At 41.4% G+C, this 27,258-nt stretch overlaps 1 protein-coding gene across 2 annotated transcripts; it reads left to right on the top strand.

Moving 5' to 3' along the window:
- The first annotated feature begins 4,052 nt into the window (after nucleotides 1-4,052).
- On the top strand, nucleotides 4,053-27,054 carry LOC118368584 (bromo adjacent homology domain-containing 1 protein-like). 2 transcript variants are annotated; one of them, XM_035752802.2, is made up of 7 exons: nucleotides 4,053-4,800; nucleotides 14,158-15,771; nucleotides 20,564-20,961; nucleotides 23,005-23,164; nucleotides 23,582-23,658; nucleotides 24,496-24,587; nucleotides 25,181-27,054. In XM_035752802.2, exons 2-7 carry the CDS (start codon nucleotides 14,178-14,180, stop codon nucleotides 25,362-25,364), a joined length of 2,505 nt encoding a protein of 834 aa, XP_035608695.1. In that variant the 5' UTR covers nucleotides 4,053-4,800; nucleotides 14,158-14,177; the 3' UTR covers nucleotides 25,365-27,054. The 2 variants fall into 2 exon arrangements, with proteins under 2 accessions (XP_035608695.1, XP_035608694.1); XM_035752801.2 differs by having other exon boundaries at nucleotides 23,579-23,658.
- Nucleotides 27,055-27,258: the final 204 nt, after the last annotated feature.

Genomic DNA, 27,258 nt, shown 5'->3' with positions numbered 1-27,258 from the left:
CGTTGTAATAAACTGCTCTCTAAAGATGAGAAAACCACCTTGAGTCAAGAACTACAGCATGGGAGTAACTTCAATGTAGCTGAAGTTATATTGCTGTGATGCCAGAAAGTTTAAACATTTTTTATGTTCCCTACTCACAAAAAAACTCAGAAAGGGCATCAAAGTTGTATACATTGATGGCCAAATAGTGTTGCTTGTCTTCATGTACTATACCGAATAAAAACCTGAAGTTCAATGTGTTTCCATCACATTCTCAACTCGACCTATAGTTTTGTCACAAAAAATGGTTGCATTAAATAGCAAATGTGCCTACTCTGGTCATGGCACATGCACTGCTGTGGTACTGGAGATAATGAATATGATGTTGAAAACTTACCCTTTTAACATCCACTGAAAAGCACCGAGCACATTGCATAAAGTGTCCTTAAAGTGACAGATGCTTAAAAAGTATCACTGAAATTGGGCACCTCCCTGCTTCTGGAAAGTAAGGCCCTACTAGGCCCTACTAGAGCCATTGCTCCTGATGTTTTTTGAGAGGCATGTCAACCTTTTTACTAGCGTATGAAAGCTGTCAACGAAGGGCCGGGTTGCGAGAAAGAAATTGACATATGAGTTTATGATTTACTGTGCAACTGGATGAGATCTAAAGTGCTCACCGCAGGAAGACTCCCCATCTCTCTCTCTCTCTCTCTCTCTCGCTGTCTAGTCTCTCTCTTCAAACCCCCTAATTTTCTCTCTCTCAGCTCTCTCTGTCACTCTCTTTGGCATCTTGCCCTGTATTCCCCTGCTCTTTGAAGATGAGCTGTAGCAGCAGCTAACTAGACTTCCTGTGTCATCTCCTCTGATCAGAGGTTGTGTACTGTCATCTACAAATCTGTGTGCACGAAGATGTACAAATGAGCATTTCTCTACACCTGCAATAACATCTGCTATAAATATGTGACAAATAACATTTGATTTGATTTGATTTGATTCGTCAGTTAGGTTCATATCAAGCGGTTTGAAGTTTGTGTACTTCAACTGTACATTCAAGCATTCAACGCATGACATGCTCTGTCAATATTAATGTTATAGAACTGTGGACATCCACAGTACTTTAGTGACTGATTTTGAAGCTTTTGTAAACTTATTGAATTGGTATCTATATAGACTATTATAATCATATCCTGTTTGACATTGATTATGAATGTACTTGTCACTTTGTTTTAGAAGAGATGGTAAATGACCAATTGTTTCTCGTGACACCTTGGTCGGGTTCAATAAGGCCCGTAATGGAAAAGGTTTTCAATGGAAAACTAAAATGTATGTTTCTTATTGGAAAGATCCAGGTAGTCCCTTGCTGTTTCAGTCCATTTTATTTAGTTTGGTGCTTAATGAACACACACTCGTGTTGTTTTTTGACTAATTTGAAGATGTGAAGGTTGTTTATTTGCTTGTTCATATTCACTCATTCAGAATAGAGGAATTTCTGCATGATATTGTCTTGTTAAAACAAGTCGGAATGAATCTCAGCTGCAATTCAAAACCATTGCATGAAGAGATCATTTTCAAGTTGGTTCCAGAAAGTATAGTCTAGGTGTCTTCCTAAATGAGGAGCAAGTGCAGCTCGGAATGCAATTTAGGTGCTGATATAGTGTAGGAGGTCATGCTCTCTGCAGTCTGCCAACTTAGCAGCTTCCCACCATTTTAATGCTCCATTAAATCGTACATGAGGCCGTTTACAGAAGTTAATTACACACTCCTACCGAAGTCGTTGCTTCTCCTTGTTCGGGCGGTGCTCAGCGTTCGACGTCACCGGTCTTCTAGCCATCATTGATCCATTTTTAATTTTCCATTGGTTTTGTCTTGTCTTCCCACACACCTGTTTTCAATCCCATTCATTACCTGTTTTGTATTTAACCCTCTGTTTCCTCTCATGTCTTTGTCAGAGATTGTTTAATTGTCAGTGTTGTCATTTTGTTGTGTTGGTGTGCGACGGGTCCTCGTACCCATGTTTTTTCATGTCTGTAGGGCTGCAGTAGGTATCTCAGATAGGTGGGAGTGGGGCCTAAGAGGGATTCATAAATAAGCATAAACCAGTGTGTCTTGCGATGGGTATACAGAGCTCACCAGTTTACAGAAGTGCATTGATGTGTCCTATAAGGAGCATTGGTGGCAAATCTGATGGTCGAATGGTAAAGAACATCTAGCTGCTCGAGAGCACCCTTACCTGTCGATCTATAAATGACGTCTCCGTAGTCTAGCATGGGTAGGATGGTAATCTGAATCAGGGTTAGTTTTGCTGCTGTGGTGAAAGAGGAGCGATTACGATAGAGGAAACCAGGTCTAGATTTAACCTTAGCCTGCAACTTTGATATGTGCTGAGAGAAGGACAGTGTACTTCCAAGTACTTGTATGAGGTGACTACCTCAAGCTCTAAACCCTCAGGAGGTAGTAATCACACCGTTGGGGAGAGGGGCATTCTTCTTACCAAACCCTTGACATTTGTTTTGGAGGTGTTCAGAACAAGGTTAAGGCAGAGAAAGTTTGTTGGACACTAAGAAAGCTTTGATGTGGAGTGTTTAACACAAAATCTGGGGAGGGGCCATTTGAGTGTAAGACTGTATCATCTGCATATAGAGTAAATGGATGAGAGAGCTTCCTACTGCTTGAGCTATGTTGTTGATGTAAATTGAGGGGGGTAATCCCTTGGTGACAGGCAGTGGCGAGACAGCAGGATGTTTTGACTTTATACACTGCACTCATTGAGAGAGGTAGTTAGCAAACCAAGCCAAAGACCCCTCAGAAAAACCAATACTCCTTAGCCTGCCCACAAGAACAGAATGGTCTATCGTATCAAAAACTTTGGCCAAGTCATTAAAAATAGCAGCAGAACATTGCCTAGAATCAAGGGCAATGGTGACATAATTTAGGACCTTTAAGGTTGCAGTGACACATCCATAACCAGAGTATAAACCAGATTGCATACCCGAGAAAACACTATATACATCAAGAAAGCCAGTCAGTTGATTATTTACAAGTTTTTCCAACACTTTTGATGAATAGGGCAAAATAGAAATGGGCCTATTAAGGGGGAGATCAACCTGATCCTAACTATTAAATAAAGGATGCACCGTGGCTGCCTTCCAAGCAATGGGAACCTCCCCAGAGAGGAGAGACAGGTTTAAAAGGTCAGAGATAGGCTTGGCGATGATAGGGGCAGCAACCTTAAAGAAAAAAGGGTCTAAACCATCTGAACCAGATTGAGGTCACCTTAGGAAATCAGACTCAGTGACCACATGCAGGGGGAAACTTTGTGGTGGGGCAGTGGAAAAAGAGGGAGGAGCATCGGGGATAGTCACATTAGAATGGGTGGGAGAAGAGGAATTGTTGGAAGGCAAGGAAGCATGGCAGAGTCAAATAGGAATCCTGACTTAATGAAGTGGTGATTAAAGAGCTCAGCCATGTGCTTCTAGTCAGTAACACCCACATTTATTCTCCAGAGAGAGAATTGCTCCTTAAGGTAACTAACTTTGGGCACGTGCCCTACGTGCCCGGTCGATATTCTGCCATGATTACTATACATTTAGTTAACTGTCGAGACTAAGTTAACAATGAAATAAATGTTAGCTGACATGGCTAATTGAGTTACTGTCAGTGACTGATAAAACAAGGGCTCTAAGCGACAGTTTATGTCACTTATATGCGTGGAGCCAGCCCTGCATGGATTTCATTTAGGTTTAAGTAGGCTTATACTTTCATTGTAGGCTGTTGATGGGTGGACATTGGATAGCCTAAAACAATTAACTGAATTTGCTCCATCCCAGGGACGACTTTGATTGGAAAATCTAGATTTCAAGGTAACACAAATACCGTCGGTGTCATTGGTTTACATTTAGTAAGGAATTGTTCCGATTTGGGTTGATTTAGGAAGAATCATAATTATGCACTTTGCAACAAAGTTTTGCCTTGATATTGATTTCTTCATAGTCTTGGGTGGCTGCGTCTCGTGAAGCATGTTTGATTCATGCAGCAAGTTTGTGCAGAAAATAATCAATTCAATTCAATTCAATTCAATTCAAGGGCTTTATTGGCATGGGAAACATGTGTTAACATTGCCAAAGCAAGTGAGGTGGACAACATACAAAGTGAATATATAAAGTGAAAAACAACAAAAATTAACAGTAAACATTACACATACAGAAGTTTAAAAACAGTAAAGACATTACAAATGTCATATTATATACAATGTATACAATGTACAAATAGTTAAAGGACACAAGATAAAATGAATAAGCATAAATATGGGTTGTATTTACAATGGTGTTTGTTCTTCACTGGTTGCCCTTTTCTCGTGGCAACAGGTCACAAATCTTGCTGCTGTGATGGCACACTGTGGAATTTCACCCAAAAGATATGGGAGTTTTTCAAAATTGGATTTGTTTTCGAATTCTTTGTGGATCTGTGTAATCTGGGGGAAATATGTCTCTCTAATCTCCGTCGCAGTTAGAGCAGATTGATATGGCCACTGGTAGTTAATTCTGACGTCCGTATACTTCGATAATAAACTATCATTGTGAAAATCGTGGCTCTTGGAACGATACTGTTCGTTGTCCCAGCGCAACAGCAGTCTCTCGAATGCAGCGCATGAATATTATCTCTAGCATGCCACTTCGGAAGTAGGTCACCGTTTTACCATGTCTCAGCTCTATTGGGTGCTCGTTTTATATCACAATTACACGTCGACACTGTTCATCATTTATAAAAAGGTGTAATTTGAAGTAAGAGTGGACTCAAATCGACCATCTATCGTGACCTAAGGTAAAATTATATAGCGCATAATGCATCATATTTAATGTATCGCCTATGTGAGATACGTTGTAATAACATGTTTATAACTGCTTTATTATGCTTGCAGACAGATGTCATGGTTATTCCTTGCCTGCACCCACCTGAACCGTTACTTCTGATATTATAGTATAGCCTTAGAATAGCCCGTGTCGGGAGTCGAACTCAAGAATTTAGAACAGATTTTTTACAGTGCATTATCAATTTCATGATTTGGGTTTAAGCGGATTATAATGACTGACTATAATGTTAGGCTAAATGTCCGATTGGTAGGCTAATCGCTCATCTAAATACTGAACACGCATTGAGTCGTGTGAGTTGGCGGTCTAAACTCATAGCCTCGTTGCTCATGGTGGTAAATTAATCTGGTAAATCCAGAACCGTGATAGATATGAGAGTGGTTCAGGTTTATGTGCTACGCCCTATGAGAACGGCACTGTAACGGAAGGTCGGTAAAAAAAAAAGCTTTATTGTCACATACACCGGATAGGTGCAGTGAAATGTGTTGTTTTACAGGGACAGTCATAGTAGAACATAACCCCTGGAGCAAATGAGGGTTAAGTGCCTTGCTCAAGGGAACATCGACAGATTGTTCACCTTCTCGGGCTCAGGCATTCGAACCAGTGACATTTTGGTTACCGAACCAGCTACATTTTGGTTGCTGGCCAAACGCTCCGCTACCTGGTTCCCTCATCATATCCATGGTCTTCCACCACTCTCTCCCATTATTGAAAGTTAAAAAGAATATGATATGACATATCATAAACCATATAATATTAATATTATGATTGTTTTCTTTATCCAAGTTATCCATAAAGTTTTCCCTTTTTAATAACATGCGTGCGTCATTTACACTTCATTCGTTCCATAGCCTGCTGTCTTATCCCAATGAAGCAACTTGATTTGACATCCATAGACAGAAACTCAAAGTGCCCCCTTCTGTTCCCTCATTATCTCTAAATAAAAAAGTATTTCTGATGTATTGCATGTCATGGTCTTCTGAGTCCACTGGAAATAATGTCCCTTTAAATTGCGGGATGTTTGGAAATGCAAGGCTAAAAATGCAGTCCAGAATCAAGTCAACTGAACATTATTCTGGTTGCATGTACAAATGCTGAAGAAGGAATAACATCATGCAGAGAGTTGGCTTGTTTCAGTAGTGGGTGTTTGCAAAGGTTGCTCTTTGGTTGTAAAAGGTTGGAGGAAACCAGTGCAATGATATTGTGAAGAAAGAAAGGACCAGACCTGGGTTCAGTTAGTATTTGTTTTCTTTCAAATACGGCACTTGATTGAGCTTGCTTGGCACAATGGACTCAATGGAGTAGTCCCAAATGTGCAAACCCCATCTATCCGGCACTCAAGGCAGGCTCAATAAAAGGCATATATTTGAGTGAACCCACGTCTTTAAGAGTGTTGCATTTGCTAGCAATCATGCATATGATGCATATAGACAAGGGGTATTGTCACGTTCTGACCTTTATTTCCTGTGTTTTGTATTTAGTTAGTATGGTCAGCGCGTGAGTTGGGTGGGCAGTCTATGTTTGTTTTTCTATGATTTGGGTATTTCTATGTTTCGGCCTAGTATGGTTCTCAATCAGAGGCAGGTGTCATTAGTTGTCTCTGATTGAGAATCATACTTAGGTAGCCTGGGTTTCACTGTGTGTTTGTGGGTGATTGTTCCTGTCTCTGTCTTTGTACCAGATAGGACTGTTTTGAGTTTTCACATTTCTTGTTTTTTGTAGTCAGTTGTTCATGTGTACCTTAACGTATTAAAAAGAACCATGGACACTTACCACGCCGTGAATTGGTCCTCTGATCCGTTTCGCCTCTCCTCTTCGGAAGAAGAGGAGGAAATTCATTACAGGTATTCTGCATTCCAAAAGGCAATTAATGTAGCCTACATCAAACTTCAGTTCTAATTGATGTGTGAGGAATTTGTGTGAATAACAGAACTATATCCATAGAATGGCAGGCTGGGGTCCCATAAAGTGCCATATTGTTGGTGTGTATAGAGCCTTCTGTTACAAAGTGGTATTTCATACAAAATCCAGCTCCTGTAGTCCTGTTATTGTTTTTAATTAAGACCAGTTATTCATTTGTGCATTAAAAAAAACATCTCCATTCATGTCATAAGAATTTCCCACTACCTGTACTGGGGGTGATTAGTTCGTTTAGAGTTATGTGTGTTATTCTGCATTGATTTCAGTGGGTAGGCTAATTGTTAGGAAATTGTTTGCTTAGTAGTCACACCAACATTTGAATGGTTGCCGATTGATGATAGGCATTTGTATGATAGAAAACATGAATTGTCATAAGAGAAAGCAGTTAAAGAATGTCCATTCAGACAGTAACTATTAGAGTTTTTCAAGCAGACTATGGATCATATCAGCTTTTAGGTTTTATCTCCATGCGGCCAGTATTGGAAAAAAATACTTCAATCCAGATTGTATGGCATGGATGACAGCTTCAGTGAGTCTAAGATATTAATGGCCTCTGTGGAAAGTTGTGCTTCTCTGGAGTGAGAAGAACAATTTACTCTAGTGTTCTGTGCCTGAGAGAACATACAGTGTGTTCGGAAAGCATTCAGGCCCCTTGACTTTACCACAATTTGTCACGTTACAACGTTATTCTAAAATTGATTAAATTGTTTCCCCCTCATCAACCTACACACAATACCCCATAATGACAAATCAAAAACAGTTGTTTTTAAATACATTTTAGCAAATTTATCAACAATAAGAAAATGAAAAACCTTATTTACATACAGTTGAAGTTAGAAGTTTACATAGACTTGTGTTGGAGTCATTAACTTGTTTTTCAACCACTCCACAAAGTTATTGTTAACAAACTATAGTTTGGGCAAGTCTTATTAGGACATCTACTTAGTGCATGACGCAAGTATTTTTCCAAGAGTTGTTTACAGACAGATTATTTCACTTATAGCTCACTGTATCACAATTCCAGGGGGTCAGAAGTTTACATACACTAAGTTGACTGTGCCTTTAAACAGCTTGGAAAATTCCAGAAAATTATGTCATGGCATTAGAAGCTTCTCATTTGAGTCAATTGGAGGTGTACCTGTGGATGTATTTCAAGGCCTACCTTCAAACTCAGTGCCTCTTTGCTTGACATCATGGGAAAATCAAAAGAAATCAGCCAAGACCTCAGAAAAAAAATTGTAGACCTCCACAAGTCTGGTTCATCCTTGGGAGAAATTTCCAAACGCCTGAAGGTACCACGTCATCTGTACAAACAATAGTACGCAAGTATAAACACCATGGGACCACGCAGCTGTCATACTTACCGCTCAGAAAGGAGCTCTGTCTCCTTGAGATGAACGTACTTTGGTGCGAAAAGTCCAAATCAATCCCAGAACAACATCAAAGGACCGTGTGAAGATGCTGGAGGAAACAGGTACAAAAGTATCAAAATCCTCATTAAAACAAGTCCTATATCGACATAACCTGAAAAGGCACCTCAGCAAGGGAGAAGCCACTGCTCCAAAACCGCCATAAAAAAAGCCAGACTACAGTTTGCAACTGCACATGGGGACAAAGATCACACTTTTTTGAGAAATGTCCTCTTGTCTGATGAAACAACATTTGTAACTGTTTTGCCACAATGACCATCGTTACGTTTGGAGGAAAAAGAGGGAGGCTTGCAAGCCGAAGAACACCATCACAACCGTGAAGCACGGGGGTGGCAGCATCATGTTGTGGGGTGCTTTGCTGCAGGAGGGACTGGTGCACTTCACAAAATAGATAGCATCATGAGGACGGAAAATTATGTGGTTATATTGAAGCAACATCTCAAGACATCAGTCAGGAAGTTAAAGCTTGGTTGTAAATGGATCTTTCAAATGAACAATGACCCCAAGCATACTTCCCAAAGTTGTGGCAAAATTGCTTAAGGATAAGAATGTCAAGGTATTGAAGTGGTCATCACAAAGCCCTGACCTAGATCCTATAGAAAATTTGTGGTCAGAACTGAAAAAGCGTGTGCAAGCAAGGAGGCCTACAAACCTGACTCAGTTTCACCAGCTCTGTCTGGAGGAATGGGCCAAAATTCACCCAACTTACTGTGGGAAGTTTGTGGAAGGCTACCCGAAACGTTTGACCCAAGTTAAATATTTTAAAGGCAATGCTACCAAATACTAATTGAGTTTATGTAAACTTCTGACCTACTGGGAATGTGATGAAAGAAGTAAAAGCTGAAATAAATAACTGTCTCTACTATTATTCTGACATTTCACATTCTTAAAACAATGTGGTGATCCTAACAGAGAGAATCCTAAAACAGAGAATTTTTAAATGTCAGGAATTGTGAAAAACTGAGTTTAATTGTATCTGGCTAAGGTGTATGTAAACTTCAGACTTCAACTCTAGACATTCAGACCCTTTGCTATGAGACTCGAAATTGAGCTCAGTTGCATCTTGTTTCCATTGATCATCCTTGAGATTTTTCTACTTGATACTTGTCCACCTGTGGTAAATTCAATTGATTGGATATTATTTGGCAGGTGCACACCTGTCTGTAGAAGGTTGGCAGTGCATGTCAGAGCAAAACCAAGCCATGAGGTCAAAGTAATTGTCCGTAGAGCTCCAAGACAGTATTGTGTAGAGGAACAGATATTGGGAAGGGTACCAAAACATTTCTACAGCATTGAAGGTCCCCAAGAACACAGTGGTCTCCATCATTCTTAAAAATGAAAACATTTGTAACCACCAAGGCTCTTCCTAGGGCTGGCTTCCCAGCCATACTGAGTAATTGGGGGAGTAGGGCCTTGGTCAGGGAGGTGAGTAGTAGCCACCCTTTGCCTTGATGACAGCTTAGCACACTCTTGGCATTCTCTTGACCAGCTTCTCCTGGAATGCTTTTCTAACAATCTTGAAGGAGATCCCACATATGCGGAGCACTTGTTGGCTGCTTTTCCTTGACTCTGTGTTCTAACTCAACCATAACCATCTCAATTGGGTTTAGGTCTGGTGATTGTGGAGGCCAGGTCATCTGATGCAGCACTCCATGACTCCTTCTTGAATAAATAGCCCTTACATAGCCTGAATGTGTTTTGGGTCATTGTCCTGTTGAAACACAAATGATAAGTAAAGGAGTGGAATAAGAATATGTATACATTTACATTTAAGTCATTTAGCAGACGCTCTTATCCAGAGCGACTTACAAATTGGTGCATTCACCTTATGACATCCAGTGGAACAGCCACTTTACAATAGTGCATCTAAATCTTTTAAGGGGGGGGGGGTGAGAAGGATTACTTTATCCTATCCTAGGTATTCCTTAAAGAGGTGGGGTTTCAGGTGTCTCCGGAAGGTGGTGATTGACTCCGCTGTCCTGGCGTCGTGAGGGAGTTTGTTCCACCATTGGGGAGCCAGAGCAGCGAACAGTTTTGACTGGGCTGAGCGGGAACTGTACTTCCTCAGTGGTAGGGAGGCGAGCAGGCCAGAGGTGGATGAACGCAGTGCCCTTGTTTGGGTGTAGGGCCTGATCAGAGCCTGGAGGTACTGAGGTGCCGTTCCCCTCACAGCTCCGTAGGCAAGCACCATGGTCTTGTAGCGGATGCGAGCTTCAACTGGAAGCCAGTGGAGAGAGCGGAGAAGCGGGGTGACGTGAGAGAACTTGGGAAGGTTGAACACCAGACGGGCTGCGGCGTTCTGGATGAGTTGTAGGGGTTTAATGGCACAGGCAGGGAGCCCAGCCAACAGCGAGTTGCAGTAATCCAGACGGGAGATGACAAGTGCCTGGATTAGGACCTGCGCCGCTTCCTGTGTGAGGCAGGGTCGTACTCTGCGGATGTTGTAGAGCATGAACCTACAGGAACGGGCCACCGCCTTGATGTTAGTTGAGAACGACAGGGTGTTGTCCAGGATCACGCCAAGGTTCTTAGCGCTCTGGGAGGAGGACACAATGGAGTTGTCAACCGTGATGGCGAGATCATGGAACGGGCAGTCCTTCCCGGGAGGAAGAGCAGCTCCGTCTTGCCGAGGTTCAGCTTGAGGTGGTGATCCGTCATCCACACTGATATGTCTGCCAGACATGCAGAGATGCGATTCACCACCTGGTCATCAGAAGGAGGAAAGGAGAAGATTAATTGTGTGTCATCTGCATACCAATGATAGGAGAGACCATGTGAGGTTATGACAGAGCCAAGTGACTTGGTGTATAGCGAGAATAGGAGAGGGCCTAGAACAGAGCCCTGGGGGACACCAGTGGTGAGAGCGCGTGGTGAGGAGACAGATTCTCGCCACGCCACCTGGTAGGAGCGACCTGTCAGGTAGGACGCAATCCAAGCGTGGGCCGCGCCGGAGATGCCCAACTCGGAGAGGGTGGAGAGGAGGATCTGATGGTTCACAGTATCGAAGGCAGCCGATAGGTCTAGAAGGATGAGAGCAGAGGAGAGAGAGTTAGCTTTAGCGGTGCGGAGCGCCTCCGTGATACAGAGAAGAGCAGTCTCAGTTGAATGACTAGTCTTGAAATGTATATATATATATATATATGGATGAGCAATGAGAGAGTGGCATAAGCAAGATGCAGTCGATGGTGTATAAGACAGTATCTGCATACGAGATGTGTAATGCAAGATATGTAAACATTATTAAAGTGGCATTATTAGTGACTAGTGATCCATTTATTAAAGTGGCCAATGATGTCAAGTCTGTATGTAGGTAACAGCCTCTCTGTGTTAGTGATGGCTAATGGTCTGATGGCCTTGAGATAGAAGCTGTTTTTCAGTCTCTCGGTCCCAGCTTTGAAGCGCCTGTACTGACCTCGCCTTCTTGATGGTAGCGGGGTGAACAATCAGTGCCTCGGCTGGTTGTTGATCTTTTGACCTTCCTGTGGCATCGGGTGCTGTAGGTGTCCTGGAGGGCAAGTAGTTTGCCCCGGTAATGCGTTGTGCAGACCGCACCACCCTCTGGAGAGCCTTGCTGTTGTGGGCGGTGCAGTTGCCGTATCAGGCGGTGATGCAGCCTGACAGGATAATCTCAATTGTGCATCTGTAAAAGTTTGTCAAGCTTTTAGGTGACAAGACAAATTTCTTCAGCCTCCTGAGGTTGAAAAGGCGCTGTTGCGCCTTCTTCACCACACTGTATGTGTGGGTGGACCATTCCAGTTTGTTCGTGATGTGTACGCCAAGGAACTTAAACTTTCCATCTTCACTACTGTCCCGTCGATGTGGATAGGGGGGTGCTCCCTCTGCTCTTACCTGAAGTCCAAGATCATATTCTTTGTTTTTTGGATGTTGAGTAGGAGGTTGTTTTGATGGCACCACACTCTGAGTGCCCTCACTTCCTCCCTGTAGGCCGTCTCGTCGTTGTTGGTAATCAGTCCTACTACTGTTGTGTTTCTGCAAACTTGATGATTGAGTTGGAGGCATGCATGGCCATGCAGTCATGGGTGAATAGGGAGTACAGGAAGGGGCTGAGCACGCACCCTTGTTGGGCCCCAGTGTTGAGGATCAGCAAAGTGGAGATGTTGTTTCCTACCTTTCCTACCTCCCCCAGGTGGTGAGAACCAGGGCCTCTAGCTTAATGATGAGCTTGTGGCGGTCCTCATGAGAGCAAGTTTCATCATAGTGATTGATGGTTTTTACGACTGCACTTGAAGACACTTCAAAAGTTCTTGAAATGTTCTGCATTGACTGACCTTCATGTCTTAAAGTAATGATGGACTGTCGCTGCTCTTTGCATATTTGAACTGTTCTTGCCATAATATGGACTTGGTCTTTTACCAAATACGGCTGTCTTCTGTACAACACAACTGATTGGCTCAAACTAATTAAAGAAGGAAATTAATTCTACAAATGTAATTTTATTAAAGGCACACCTGTGAATTGAAATGCATTCCAGGTGACGACCTCATGAAGCTAGTTGAGAGAATGCCAAGAGTGTGCAAAGCTGTCATCAAGGCAAAAGGTGGCTACTTTGAAGAATCTCAAATATAAAATCTATTTTCATTTGTTTTAACACTTTTTTGGTTACTACATGATTCCAAATGTGTTATTTCATAGTTGTTATGTCTTCACTATTATTCTACAATGTAGAAAATTGTTCAAAGAAAGAAAAACCCTTGAATGAGTGAGAGTGTCCAAACTTTTGACTGGTACTGTATGTAAAAGTGACATTTCAGTCTTTTATTTGTAAAAATGTGCAATTATTTCTAAACCTGTTATTGCTTTGTTATTACAGGGTATTGTGTGTAGGTTGATTACATTTACATTTAAGTCATTTAGCAGACGCTCTTATCCAGAGCGACTTACAAATTGGTGCATTCACCTTATGACATCCAGTGGAACAGCCACTTTACAATAGTGCATCTAAATCTTTTAAGGGGGGGGGATTACTTTATCCTATCCTAGGTATTCCTTAAAGAGGTGGGGTTTCAGGTGTCTCCGGAAGGTGGTGATTGACTCCGCTGTCCTGGCGTCGTGAGGGAGTGTGTTCCACCATTGGGGAGCCAGAGCAGCGAACAGTTTTGACTGGGCTGAGCGGGAACTGTACTTCCTCAGTGGTAGTTGATGAGGGTGAAAAAATAGTTTAGGCATTTTAGAATAAGTCTGTAACATAACAAAATGTGGAAAAAGTCAAGGGGTCTGAATAATTTCCGAATGGACTGTAGATCTTTGCCCTTCTAAGAGGTTGTAATAAGCATATGATTGGAATCTTTTTCCATTGAATACACAGTCCCGGTCTGTTCAGTGTTAACTTCTTGGCGCTACCCATCCCGATAGCGGGATCATTTTCGTCAGCAACCGCTGAATAGCATAGCGCAACAGTCAAATAATATTATAAAAAAATGTTCATATTCATAAAATCACAAGTGCAATATTGCAAAACACAGCTTAGCCTTTTGTTAATCCACCTGTCGTCTCAGATTTGGAAATTATGCTTTACAGCGAAAGCAATCCAAGCGTTTGTAAGTTTATCGATAGCATAGCATAACATGTACACTTAGCATCAGGAAGCTTGGTCACGAAAATGCATATTTCAGTTTTTTTGTATTTGTTGTGTTCATAATAAAAAAGACATCAAATAAAAAAATTAAAATAAATGAAAAAAAACATCCCAAACCCTCCCCTAACCTGGGCGACACTGGACTCAAACCAGGATGTCTACTGGCACAGCTAGCACTGCGATGCAGTACCTTAGGCCACTGCGCTACTCAGGAGGCCTGGCCCAACACTCTTAACCGCTAAGCTACCTGCCGAATCACTTAAGCATGATTGGAACTACACAATGGGATAGGGCAAGTTTTTGCTTTCCATGACTCAATATTGTGTGTGTGTATGTGTTGATATTTCTATGTCTCCTCCCCCAGGGTCTGTATGAAGGGATGTGATGACCCATGCACGACAGAAGGACTCTCTGAGCAGATACCAGCCCGGTAACTCCTGGGAGCAGTTCGGGGGGGTGCCACATGCTGAGGCCATGGTGGGAGTCTGGCCTGATCGCCCAAAACTAAAAAGAGGGAGGCCCAAGAAGATCAAGAGGGGCAGAGCGAAAGAGCGCAATGATCTGAGAGTGGTGGAGAAGAAGGAGGAGGAGAAGGACAGGAAGCTGTACCCTCTCAGGGCCAGGACACTGGATCAATGTGAGGGGGACACCCTCAACTGTCGCGTCTTTCTCACCCGTCTGGAGGAGAGTGGTGATGAGGACAAGGCGAGCTGCTTGAAGGGTCGAATAGAAACCAAAGAGGAAGGGAGCCATAACCTGGTGCGTGGAAGGACCAAGCCCTGCAAGTCTAGACAAAAGACCTTCAAAGCTTATCAGAAATTGCCGGAAATAAACAAACAATTAAAATTGTTATGCACATTACCTGTTGTGGAGCCTCTCAAACGGAGACTAGCCTCTCTGAATGCGGAGGCTGTGAATAGTCTGCTCTTACATAGAGAATATCCTCAAGGGGCCAGACTCATAAAGAAGCTACAGTCCAATGGGAATCTGGCAAAAGATGCAGTAATTTTGGGACACAACACCCCAAGGGGTCCTAAAGTGTCAAAATCAGACATTTATGTAACTGAAAGTTCCAAACAAAACAAAAAGTCTATGAAGATGGAGGACATGGATCTGCTGAGTCTGTACGGTCCTACCCCCCGGCGTCAGGCCAGTCTCAACGCTGCTGCTTTGCTCAAGATCACCAGCACCTCCTTCAAAGCCAAACACCGGGTGGCTAAGACGAACTGCAAGCAACTGAGTGCAGTACTGAGGACCAAACAGTCGCTGCACCCCAAGCTAAAGAAACAACAGTATCATAAACTCCAACACGGGAAATACCAGACCCATCCACACCTGGTTCAGAAAAGCTGTAATCTCTATAAGAGGGAGTCATTCTACCCCGAACCCCAGTGGGAGGGGATTACAGGGGGGAATGGCTCCATCAGATCTGACTTCCAGTGTCGAGCCTTGCTGGGCTACCCGATGAAGTCTGTGAAGGAGGAACAGGTCAAGACGCAGTTGACTCCTTCTTTCTACTGCTGCTCCCAAGAAAGGTCAGTGGAGTATTGCCACCAACTGGCCCTGTTCCTCAACCAGAAGAGCTTCGGTGAAGACAAACTTGAGGAGCGTTCGCTCTCCAATAGCTACCTCCCCTCTCCCCATTCCCTGGCCCACCCACATGCCCTAACCATATGCCCCCACCCTTACCCGTGTTTCTTGGGCTACTACGTCCACTTTTCTCACCATGAAACCTCCTCTACCCTCATGACCTCCGTGAGCTCCATCCCCATGCCCTACCCTCCCTCCTCTGTGGCCCCCATCCTGTTGAGCGAGGCTCCACAACAGGGCTCTCTACCCTCAGGAATCGCCCACCCGGTCTACTGTTATGGAGAATCCTGCCAAATCAGTGGATACGCATATAGAGCAGTACCGACGCTAGCCAGCAGGTGCTGTTATAACGCAGGCTGCTCCAGCTGCAGCCACAAGATTAAGATGGGTAAGTGGAGGCAGAAATGCCTATAAATACAGTCACCTCCACAATTATTAGCACCCTTGATAAATATGAGCAAAAATACTGTATAAAATAATTATACAAATACTGAGGTATATTATACGCTTATTTTTAAAAAATATTATTTTATACAAATACAATTGCTCAGAGAAAGAGATTTTGCTAAACAAAATAAAATCTGCATTAACATTCTACTTTTAAAAATGAATCTCAGTTTAAGGAACTGTATTGTGGCCTTCCATGGCTTCCTATTTCACTGGGGTATAAAAATGAGGTAATACACACATATATAATCCCTTTATCATTCATCATGTGAAAAGGCAAAGAACCCACCAACGAAAAGAGATAAATGGTTGTTAACCTTCAAAAAACAGGCAATGGGAGAGAAAACAATTGCAAAACAACTGAGTATACCACTTACCAATCTTTGGGCAACAATTAAGAAGTATAAAACCAGTGGAACAGTGGTAAACTTGCCTGGTAATTGGACGCAAGTGTATCTTGGCCCCACGCACAGTGAGGAAGATGGTTCTGGAGGCAAAGAAAAAACCAAGGGCCAAAGTTGGAGAATTACATTCACCACCTCCATACCAATATGCTCTTTGGAAGGGTTGCCTTTATTATTAAAAGCAACCAACAATTGTAAATGCCAGGAGTTCGCTAAACGTATTGGCACTTAGTTTGGAACCAGTGCTATGGTCAGATGACATGAAAATAGAGCTCTTTGGCCATGCACACCAGTGGTGAGTTTGGAGACTAAAGCAGGATGTGTATTCAGAAAAGAAACTCATAACCAACTAGCAAATAACATTCTGAGAACCATATGTTTCTTAGAGCTTGGTGAGAGTGTGGTTAATTATTTTCTTGGTATTTTATTACTTTACAGAAGTTTCCTAAAAGTTCAAACATGGTTGGATTTAATAAAAATGTTGATAATGTTTTAGGAATGCAACTGGTTTGACATTGGGAATGTTCTCACATTGTCTCTAATGTTCTCAGAACAATGTCCTAACATTTCCTACAGGTTTCCTCATGGTTCTATTTAAAGTCTTGTTCTCAAATTGTTCTGAGAACGTTAAGACAACTTTCCATAAGAAAACGTTAGTAACGTTCAGAGAACGTTCAAAAAATATTATTTAAAAACATATACATTCCGTTCTCAGCGTCATCAAAACTACACGTATCTCGATCCTCAATCTTGTTAAGTGTTTCAGCCACTAATTGGCCACACCTGATCTTAATGAGTACTTGTTTCCTTTGAAATGGGTTCTGTCTGAATACACTAAAATGAACAGCTTTGTATAAGTAAAAAAAAACATGGCATGCTAACTCCATCCTGGTGGTGCAATGGACTAATTCCATGGATAGAGAACAGAAGATCATAGGTTCAAATCACACTGACATAGTGCCACAATAAAAAATAAACGTGTTTCCATGATTAATGCCTAAGAAAATGAATTTCCATGTGTTCCTGGAGTTAGCCTAAGCTAGAAAACAGTTAGCCTAAGCTAGCAGTGTTATTAAAAGTCTTATTGAAACATATTCTCAGAACATAATTTAATAATTAGCTTCAAATAACCTATACATTCTGTTCTCAGATTGTTAATAAAGCCTCCCAGGGAACCATAGTAAAACGTTATCAGAATCTACCTGCATACACGAATTAACAGAACAGGCTAAATGTTCACGTCAGTTCTCAGAACATTAAAAAAAAAAAAAAGTTTTACCAGTCAGGAAACTTATGGCTTCATTCCCAGAACTAGTGAGAAACCAAAAATGTATCTTCCCACAACTTCCAAGGAACCAAATGTGCTAGCTGGGTAACTACTTTAAAATATGGTGGGGGATCTTTGATGTTATGGGGCTGTTTTGCTTCCACTGGTCCTGGGAACCTTGTTAAGGTCAACGGCATCAAGAACTCTACTATGTACCAGGACATTTTAGCCAAAAAACCTGGTTGCCTCTGCCAGGTGGTTCAACTTGGCAACAAGTGGCTCTTCCAGCAAGACAACAACCCCAAGCACACATCAATATCTACAAAGAAAGGATTAATTGACCACAAAATCAAAATTTTGGCAATGGTCATCTCTGTCTTCGGACGACAACTCCATTGAAAACCTTTGGTTTGAATGAATTGAAGAGGGCAGTCCATAAGCGCAGACCAAAGGTTATTAAGGATCTGGGAATATTCTGTATGGAGGATCCCTCCCAATATGTCTCCAATCTCAAAAAACATTTTAGAAAATGGCTCAGTGCAGTTATCCTTGCTACCGGAGTATTAAAAACAGGGTTGCCAATAATTTTGATTGATTGTTATCACTTGTTAAACAAAATCTCTTTCTCTGAGCAATTGTATTTGTCTAAAATAATGTTTTTTTTTTAGTTTACAATATAGCTCAGTATTTGTCAAATTTATTTTATACAGTCTTTTTTTGCTCATCTTTATCAAGGACGCTAATCATTTTGGAAGTGAATGTATACAGTGATAATGATGTGAAATGGCAATGATAGTTGCAGGGTGTTAACCACATGTTTGAGATGGCTCAGTGTCCTTTAAGTCGATCAGTCAAACCAGCAACAATCTGTGGAGAATACTTATGGTTTGACCTTGAGAATACTCCTCACAGGAATGGCAGTTATAGGAAAAGGTTACAGAGAATAAGAAATGTCACATAGGAGGGAAGAATCAACATTTCACAAGAAATTTGTTCAGTCATGTTCTCCGGATTCATTCAGTGGGGTCTAAAAGCCTCGTAGGGTTTAACATCCACATACCTGAACTGAACTTTTTTTTTTTATCCTTGCCCCCCCCCCCACTCAACGTACATGGTCATGGGGGTTCCTTAACCACTGTATCTAGCCACTAGTTGTATGAGTATTCACCACAGATGGTTTAGATAGAATGTACTGTATTTACTACTGAAGCTGAGTAGTGTTCATGCGGAGATGCCAAGCTGTGGTCTTTGATCAACTGAAGTCCAGTTACTCTGAAATCCCAATTGCTCCCAGTCGTCCTAGTAACCGGAACCGGAAGGTTGTGAGTTCAAACCCCTGAGCTGACAAGGTACAAATCTGTCGTTCTGCCCCTGAACAGGCAGTTAACCCACTGTTCCCAGGCCGTCATTGAAAATAAGAATATGTTCTTAACTGACTTGCCTGGTTAAATAAAGGTAAAAAAAAAAAAAAAAATATATATATATATATATATATATATATATATAGGGTCTGTTAATCTTTGTAGCAGAGCTTGGTACTGTACACACATGATGAAGGAAAAAGGAAACTGCACACTGCTCTTGATAGTATCACTGATCTTTAATAAGCTTTACGTATCAGCCTCACATCCTTCGTCAGAGCTTTTGTGAGTTTAAAAAAAATAAGCACCCTTATGTAGACCTAGCCCCACCCACATCCGTTCCACGCATCAAAAGTGGTTGGAGGTGAAGGAAAAACAAATAAGTGTTACCAAATATAACAATATGCATTTCACAAATATTCAAATAAAGTGTGTAAATAAGATGTATTAAACACGTATGTAAAACCACAATGAGGACATAGACCTACAGAGCAAGTTTTACATTAATCATTGGGTACATCGTACGAAAAACATCAGAGCAATCTTAAATAGGGGAATAATTAATGTTCAAATTCACAACATAACATATCATTAAGACCTTTAGGAAATAATGTTTGGAGGGTGAAAATCCGAAAACATAATTTTTTACTCAGAGTATTATTGTCACCTCACCTATCTGATATTTTAACTTTCTCTATGCCACAAAATCTAAAGGTAGAAATGTCATGCTTTAGGACATTAAAATGTACTCCGACTTGATAATCCCTGTCGTTTATCCTGACTGAACTTTTATGTTCACTGATTCTCTGTTTGAGAGAGTGGAAGGTTTTACCGACATAGCACAGCCCACATGGAAATGTAATCATGTAAATAACATGGGTGGTGGAACACGTAATAATGTCATTTATTTGGAACCGTTTTCCTGTATGTGGGTGGCAGAAATATTCACACTTCATCATATTGTTGCACTGTGTGACATGTGACATTTATTGCATCCTCTCTCATCCTAGCTGGCCTTAATGGTCAGGTGAAGCTGCCCCACAGCTTGGTTGATTCCTATGTTTAAAAAAAAGACTCTACATTACATTAGAGTACAATACAGCGTCTCTACTACCTTTGTGCACAGATCCAGTCATGCATCAGATTATGTAATAATATACTTCCAGGAATAAACAGAAGTGGTAAATGAGTGCCGATTGAGATGAGAGTCAAGTAGCATAAATGCTATAATACAAACAAAAAAAAACATATTTAGCGTAATAGGTGGCTAAACGCTATTCACAAAAAAGGTGCATAAAATGCTTTGACCTCAACTGACTGCATCACTTTGTATATTACAGTATCATATCAACTTTAACCAGTTCTCTGATTCCACACTGCCGGTCTGTGGTCCATCAGACCACAATAAATGGACATCTCTGTCATTCTGATGTGCATTTGTGGCCTGCTGTTTCAGCCTTGTGCCTCACAGCTACAATTAATACAGGGGATACAGATAGGCAGTGTTCTAATCTCTACTGCATGCAGCGTCAGTGTTTCTATATCAGTAGTGCTGAAACAGAGTGGGTTCACCATGACAGGAAAGGAGAGGATAAGTGTAGAGTTTTTGTGAGGGTCTATGTGGGTGCATGTGGGTGCATGTGTGTGTGTGTTTACGAGACCGGTCACTCCAGTGTCTGACAGCTCCAATTCTCCCTACAGAAGACTACTCCTCGTCTCTGGAGGACCACAGCTCCTCCTCTGTCCCAGCCTCCCCCGCACCCCGGCCCCTCTCCGGCTGCCCCGCCAGCCCCAGCACTCCCCCAGCTGCCCAATCAGTGGCCTGCTTTCAGACCTCTCTATCAGACCCCAGCCAACTGCAGGTCCCGCTGCAGGTGGTCCGGGAGTGCCCTCAGAGTGCCAAGCCACCCAGCAGCTCTCTGTCTGGGGTGAGCAGCGGCTCGTGTTCCGTCTGCCCCCACATTCAAGACAAGCAGCAGCTGGGGCCCGCCGGCCTCGCAGCCTGCAGAGCTGCCAAGCAGCAGAGGTTCACCCGTCGCCGGGCAACCAATGGTTGGCTGCCCGTGGGCATGCCCTTCGAGAGGGAGGTATTCACTGTGGTACGTGTTGCTGTGTTAAAGGGATAATCCACCCCCAGAAATAAAAATCATGAAACTCCTGTCAATTTGGTGAAAGCCTATGTTTAATCAGTAGGTAAAGTGATAATATTCCAGTGATTTAACTTCTAAGTGGTCCGTCTGTGAAATCAGGAAATCATGTAGGAACGCATTATAGCTACTGTACATGGTTTTCGTCACTGGAGATAAGGGATCACACTATCACATCCAATAATGCTTTTAAAACAATTACCTGCACTCAATTTTATTATTGACAATAAAAGGGGTGGGAATGATGTTCCCTTGTCATGTAATTGCTACATTTAATATCAATATAGCATTTAAAATATATTGAAGAAATGGATAAACGCAACATGTAAAGTTTTGTTCCCATGTTTCATGAGCTGAGATAAAAGATCACATAAATATTCCATATTCACTAAAAGCTTATTTCTCTCAAATGTTGTGAAAAAATTGTTTACATTCCTGTTAGTGAGCATTTCTCCTTTGCCAAGATAATCCATCTACCTGACAGGTGTGGCATATCAAGAAGCTGATTAAACAGCATTAAATATTACACAGGTGCACCTTGTGCTGGGAATAATAAAAGGCCACTCTAAAATGTGCAGTTTTGAGGGTGTGTGCAATTGGCATGCTGACTGCAGGAATGTCCACCAAAGTTGTTGACAAATAATTGAATGTAAATTTCTCTACCATAAGCTTCCAATTTCGTTTTACAGAATTTGGCAATACGTCTAACCAGCCTCAAAACCATAGACAACGTGTAATCACGCCAGCCCCCAGGACCTGCACATCCTTCTTCTTCACCTGCGGGATCATCTGAGGGGGTGCTGAGGAGAATTTATGTCTATAATAATGTCCTTTTGTAGAGAAAAACTCATTCTGATTGGCTGGACCTGGCTCCCCAGTAGGTGGGCCTATGCCCTCCCAGGCTGACTCATGGCTGCACCCTTGCCCAGTCCTGTGAAATCAATAGCCCAGTCCTGTGAAATCAATCAATTTATTATTTTAATTGACTGATTCACTTACATGAACTGTCAAATCTTTGAAATTGTTGCATGTTGCGTCTATATTTTTGATCAGTATATGTTTCCAGATTGTGTTCTGGCTATTTTTTTTTCTTCAAATATTGGGTCACGACTGAGACAACCTGGTTCAATTTGGGTGCCGAGGCAAAACCAGTTGAGAACCACTGGTCTAGAACACATCCAACCGTTTATATCGTCACAAGAAAGCATATTTTGATTAAATGTGCTCAATCTAAACAGTGCACCAAATGTTCAATTCAGTTTCTCCTTCAAGTACCATCTCGCAATGCGCCCTGTTTGCCTGTGTGAAATGTGGGAAAGGGCCATTGTTCCCAAAGCAATGTACTCTGCACTTGATCTGGGCAGAGAGGAACTGCAAGTTGAACTCAGTGAGATAAACTTCTAAATGGATAGAGCAATTTGTTTAGGTCATTTTCCAGCTTGCTAGCTACTTTACATGCTGATATTTACTCTGGTATTATTGTACGTAGCTATGTTTGCTAGCTTCTTTTGCAATTTGGAAATTGTTGTGGAAATCTGTCGCAGCTCAAGTCGACTACAAAACCGACATTGTAATGCTCTCTCTCTGGGCTAGCTACAATGTTGGTTTTGTAGTCGACTTGAGCTGCAACAGATTTCCACAATGATTTTCACGTTGCAACAAAATAAAAAATAATTCACATGTTGCTACCAACCTTTGTTATAACAACAAAATGAAACATTTCTTCACCCAAAAATATTTCTTTCACATTTTAGTGTTAATTTAACAATGTTCAACATTGGAATTAGTGGTTTGGGGTGGATTATTCCTTTAAGGGATATTGGTTGTACCTTGTAAGGTAACTTGCTGAGGCTACAGAATATTATATTTAGTACTGTAAAGACAAACTTTGTCTGTATGCATGTATGATATTATTACACATCATGTGCTTGCATATACTAATAACATTGCTAATAGTATGTGGCAACAATGGTTATATATTGAATATGTTTCCAGGGGGAAGAGACAACAGTGTTGCGCAAATGTTTTGAAGGGGTCACGCGGGATGGGGAGGTCATTTGGGTTCGAGACACAGTCCTGCTGCGCTCTGGCCCCAGGAAGAAGTATCTGCCCTACATAGCCAAAATCTCAGCCCTATGGGAGGACTCAGAATCCGGTGAGGCACCGCCTTTTTTACATAAATCTAAACTGACACAGATGGATGAAAAACGAAACTATAGCCATGTTTAAAACCATAGACCCACAGGTCAAATAGTATTGATTTTGTTTGAAATACTTCAGATTGAGCGTGCCTTGCACAATGGAACTAAAGGAATAGCCCCCAAAGTACAAAACCTGCCCATCTTTTGTTCCAGGCAGGAATAAATTGCTCAAAACATTAGAATGAAAACAAATACCATTTGAACCAAGGTTTGTTAAACAGACCATTGTTTGCTGCATAATCATTTAGAGAATGTGACATGGCAAAACGTGAAATATTATGAATAGGATCCCTACCCATCATAATTCGATACAACTTCAGTTATCCTCTTTTCACTCTGAAAATTGCACTGTCTGTGTGTATCCTTAGAAGAGATGATGATGAGTCTGTTTTGGTACTACCGCCCAGAACACACACAGGGAGGCCGCAATCCCAGCACACACTGTGAGGTGAGTTTGCAGAAGCTGAGTTCATACTGTGTGGCTGCAATCCACAATGTTTGTCCAGCCCCGGCCTGGTTCTCCGTAGGGAATGACATGGCAAACACATTGCTTCCGTTGAATTATGTATTTCCTGGAGAAATAGGCTACAGGCTTCCCGTTGTCAATATCCCTCAGGAACAAACAGACTTTGTTCACCCAGGCTAGAAATAATAAACAGCAGCCTTATTCACAACCCACTGGGCACAGATGTCAATTCAACATTTATTCCACGTTAGTTCAATGTAATTTAATTGAAATGACGTGGAAACAACGTTGATTCAATCAATGTGTGCCCAGTGGAAATGATCTGCGAGAGAGCTAGTAGGGAGAAAAACGTTTTGAAACAGGGAGGCACTAACTGAACTTGTCCAACATAGCGGGGAGGGTCTCCTTGAAAGTGCCACCAGAGTGGTACAGCCTGATTTTCATGACCTGTTGTAAAACATTTTGCTGCAGTGTGCCCTACTTAATACCCTAGGCCCTTGAGAAGACCAAAGCTACTGCTTTGCTCTACTAAAGCCTCTGTAAGGATAACTAGCTAGGATTAAAACAAGACACACTTTTTTAAATCTCCCATGACTGTGTGATTTCATGATGGTAAGTGGGTCTTGGTGATGATGTCAGATACACATAGTTACGAGATTCCTCTTCATATTAAAGGGATAGTTCAGTTATGACATATTTTGATACATGTACATATGTAAAATTGCTGAAATATCCCTTTAAGCAAGGTATTTGTTTTGGTTCATAAGTGAAGATTCATGCATAATTTTCTTCAGTCTTGTCACCTGACCTTGTTTCCAGAATGAGATTTTTGCATCTCGTCATCAGGACCAGAACAGTGTGGCCTGCATTGAAGACAAGTGCTATGTTTTGACGTTAGCACAGTACTGTAGGTAAGGTGTCTGTTTTTCGCTGATGGAAGTTGGGCGTGAGAATCAATAGGATGTGGGAGCCACATGATGTTGAGTGGATTGTATTACATTATATCTGTTGCATTGTATTTGTTCACTTTTATTTTTCTCTGTGAGCTATTCTAAGATGTTAAAGGGCAATTCCGTCACTTTTCACCCTCATATTCATTATCTCCAGCACCATACCAGTGTCTAGATATGTAAAAACTATGTGTTTCTATGATCTGTGATTAAAAAGACAAGAAAAAAATGCTTCTCTGTGTCATCACAAGGTAGTATTAAAAGTACGAAAAACAGTGATTTTCAAAACCATCAACGAGTTCCTAGCCACAGGGAGGGTATTTTCATGCTCTCGATGCAGCGCGAAACTCTTCGTTTTTGAAAATCATTAACTTCTGATGAGGTCATCAGGAGGAACATTTTAAATGTTATATATTTTTTCTACAAAACATAGAAATGTGCCGTTTTCACATATGTAGACACTGGTATTTTGCTGGAGATAATGAAAATGAGGTGAAAAAACTGTGGAATTTCCATTTAAGCATTTGGGTGGTCTTCTTGACATGGTATTTCAGATTTTGTGCCTTCGTGAAATGTCGCGGGAAGGGTCTCCCTGAAAGTGCCACCAGAATGGTACGGCCTTGTGTTGAATACTCTGCCCACCGCTGTGTGCCCACGGACATCGACCCCAACCTGGTGTTCGTCTGTCGCCACGTCTACGACTTCCGCTACGGGCGCATCCTGAAGAACCTGCAGTAGCACTTGTGAGGACAGTGGTAGAAGGAAGGAATATTAAACAGTGAAAGAAGAGGTTAAAAATACACTATTTTGTTCTTTGCTCAGAATCCTCACCAAAAGCGCCAGTTGAGACAGACCAAGCCACTCTGTTTTGAGAGGGGTGTGAGATGTCAACAGTTTTAGGCTGAGTAAGTCTCGATGTCTGGAAGTGTTTTTGCTCAATGTCTCTCTTTCTCTCTCTCTCTCTCTCTCTCTCTCTCTCTCTCTCTCTCTCTTCTCGCAAGTCCTGTGGGTCACAATTGTTCAATGAGGAAATGTTTTTTATCATCCCAAGCACAAATCCCCTTTTTTGTTTTTACTACTTTGCCAAATGATGATTTTATTTTTGCTTCATCCCATTCCTTTGCCTATAAATATGTGGGTTAGTAGTCACGTTTCGTGTTGATAGATGGTACGAGTTAAGACTTGTTTTGGATTTAACGGGATGACTCATAAATTAAATGAAGGCTTAACACTTTTATCTGTAATGATTTAGTCTTGAATTTAAATTTTAATTGGCTTAAGTGCATAGAGAAATATGTATTTATATATGGAGAAAATGTCATTTATTTTTGAAGTAATTTAAGAGTGAATTATTTAGACTTTTCAAAACGAGAAATTATCCAGGCGTTTGCCAACACTGACTCGCTGTCTGCACTGTCTTAGAGGTAAAGTACCTGTGAATCCCAAACCAGCCCCTCGCCCTTACCAACTCACTCAGAGGTGCCCTTCGTTGTCATGCCCTCCGTTGTCATGGGCTGCTGAAGAAATTCCTAGGGGGACTTCTAGAGTGGAGAGGTGATGAAATAAACCCATCAACTTTGGTACACACTTGTGACTTGAATCGTGCAATTCATGTTTCACATTTAAATAATAATTTAAATAATTATATGAGCAGGAAATTCTAATGAACAAATTCCCCTTGTTGTCTTAGAAGATATAAACCTCAGTAACAGTTAACAGATTACATAGAATTTTTTAGGTAATTTATTTGGTATTTGCTCAAAATCAGACATGAATTAATGCATATTCGCGCAAACTCCAAACATATTGCGCTGCGTGTTGTGGCTATCACTTTGATAATTTTAACTCCCTCAGTTTTGGACAATTGTGCATATGGCGGGGGCGTGCATGAACGTGCAAATGAAGGGCAGAAAGGAAAGGACTGTTTTTTTTAATTCAGCATATGAATGACCGATGACTCTTAACTGGAAGGGCCACCCCAAGATAATGGTTTTGCCCTACTACCCAGCCTTGAATTGACCAATGAACAAGTGTTCATTGCCCTTGAGCAAGGTAGTTAACCCCCAACAATAACTGCTTCCTGGGCGCCGATGACGTCGATTAAGGCATCCCCTGTGGAAGACACATTTCGGTTGAATGCATTCACTTGTGCAATTGACTACTTTCCAAGAAAAGTAGGACAACATTATTGTTATTTTATGTATTTTTTAAATGACATTTTTTTCTGGTAAATTCTGTTAATTGATAACAAATGGATTTACCAAAAAGGGAATAGAAGGAGTGTAAAATGTCAAATTCAACTTATTCCCCGGTGTAGAAAAGTTTTAGCATGGAGTTTCTGGGAATTCTTGGAAAGGATATTCATAGCACAGAGTGTTTGTATCATATAACATGGAACTGTGTAATATAAAACAATATTTAAATGGAATAAATATTATATGATTTTGAATCCAAGAGTTTAATTTGACGAGATTGCAAAGTCAGTCTGACTAATCTGTGCGTGTGCATGACATTGTGTCAAATTCTTACCAATTAACATCAGTAACTTACTCTCATTTAGCTCCTGAACGGAGTTGACTTTCTACTTCTTGACTTTCTTCTAAATCTTTCTGCTTTTAAAGGGCAACTCCAT

This window comes from Oncorhynchus keta, chromosome 35 (genome assembly GCF_023373465.1).
Source record: "Oncorhynchus keta strain PuntledgeMale-10-30-2019 chromosome 35, Oket_V2, whole genome shotgun sequence".
Lineage (NCBI taxonomy): Eukaryota > Metazoa > Chordata > Actinopteri > Salmoniformes > Salmonidae > Oncorhynchus > Oncorhynchus keta.
The sequence above is the reverse complement of the archived record's forward strand: the minus strand, read 5'-3'. Positions and strand labels throughout refer to the sequence as shown.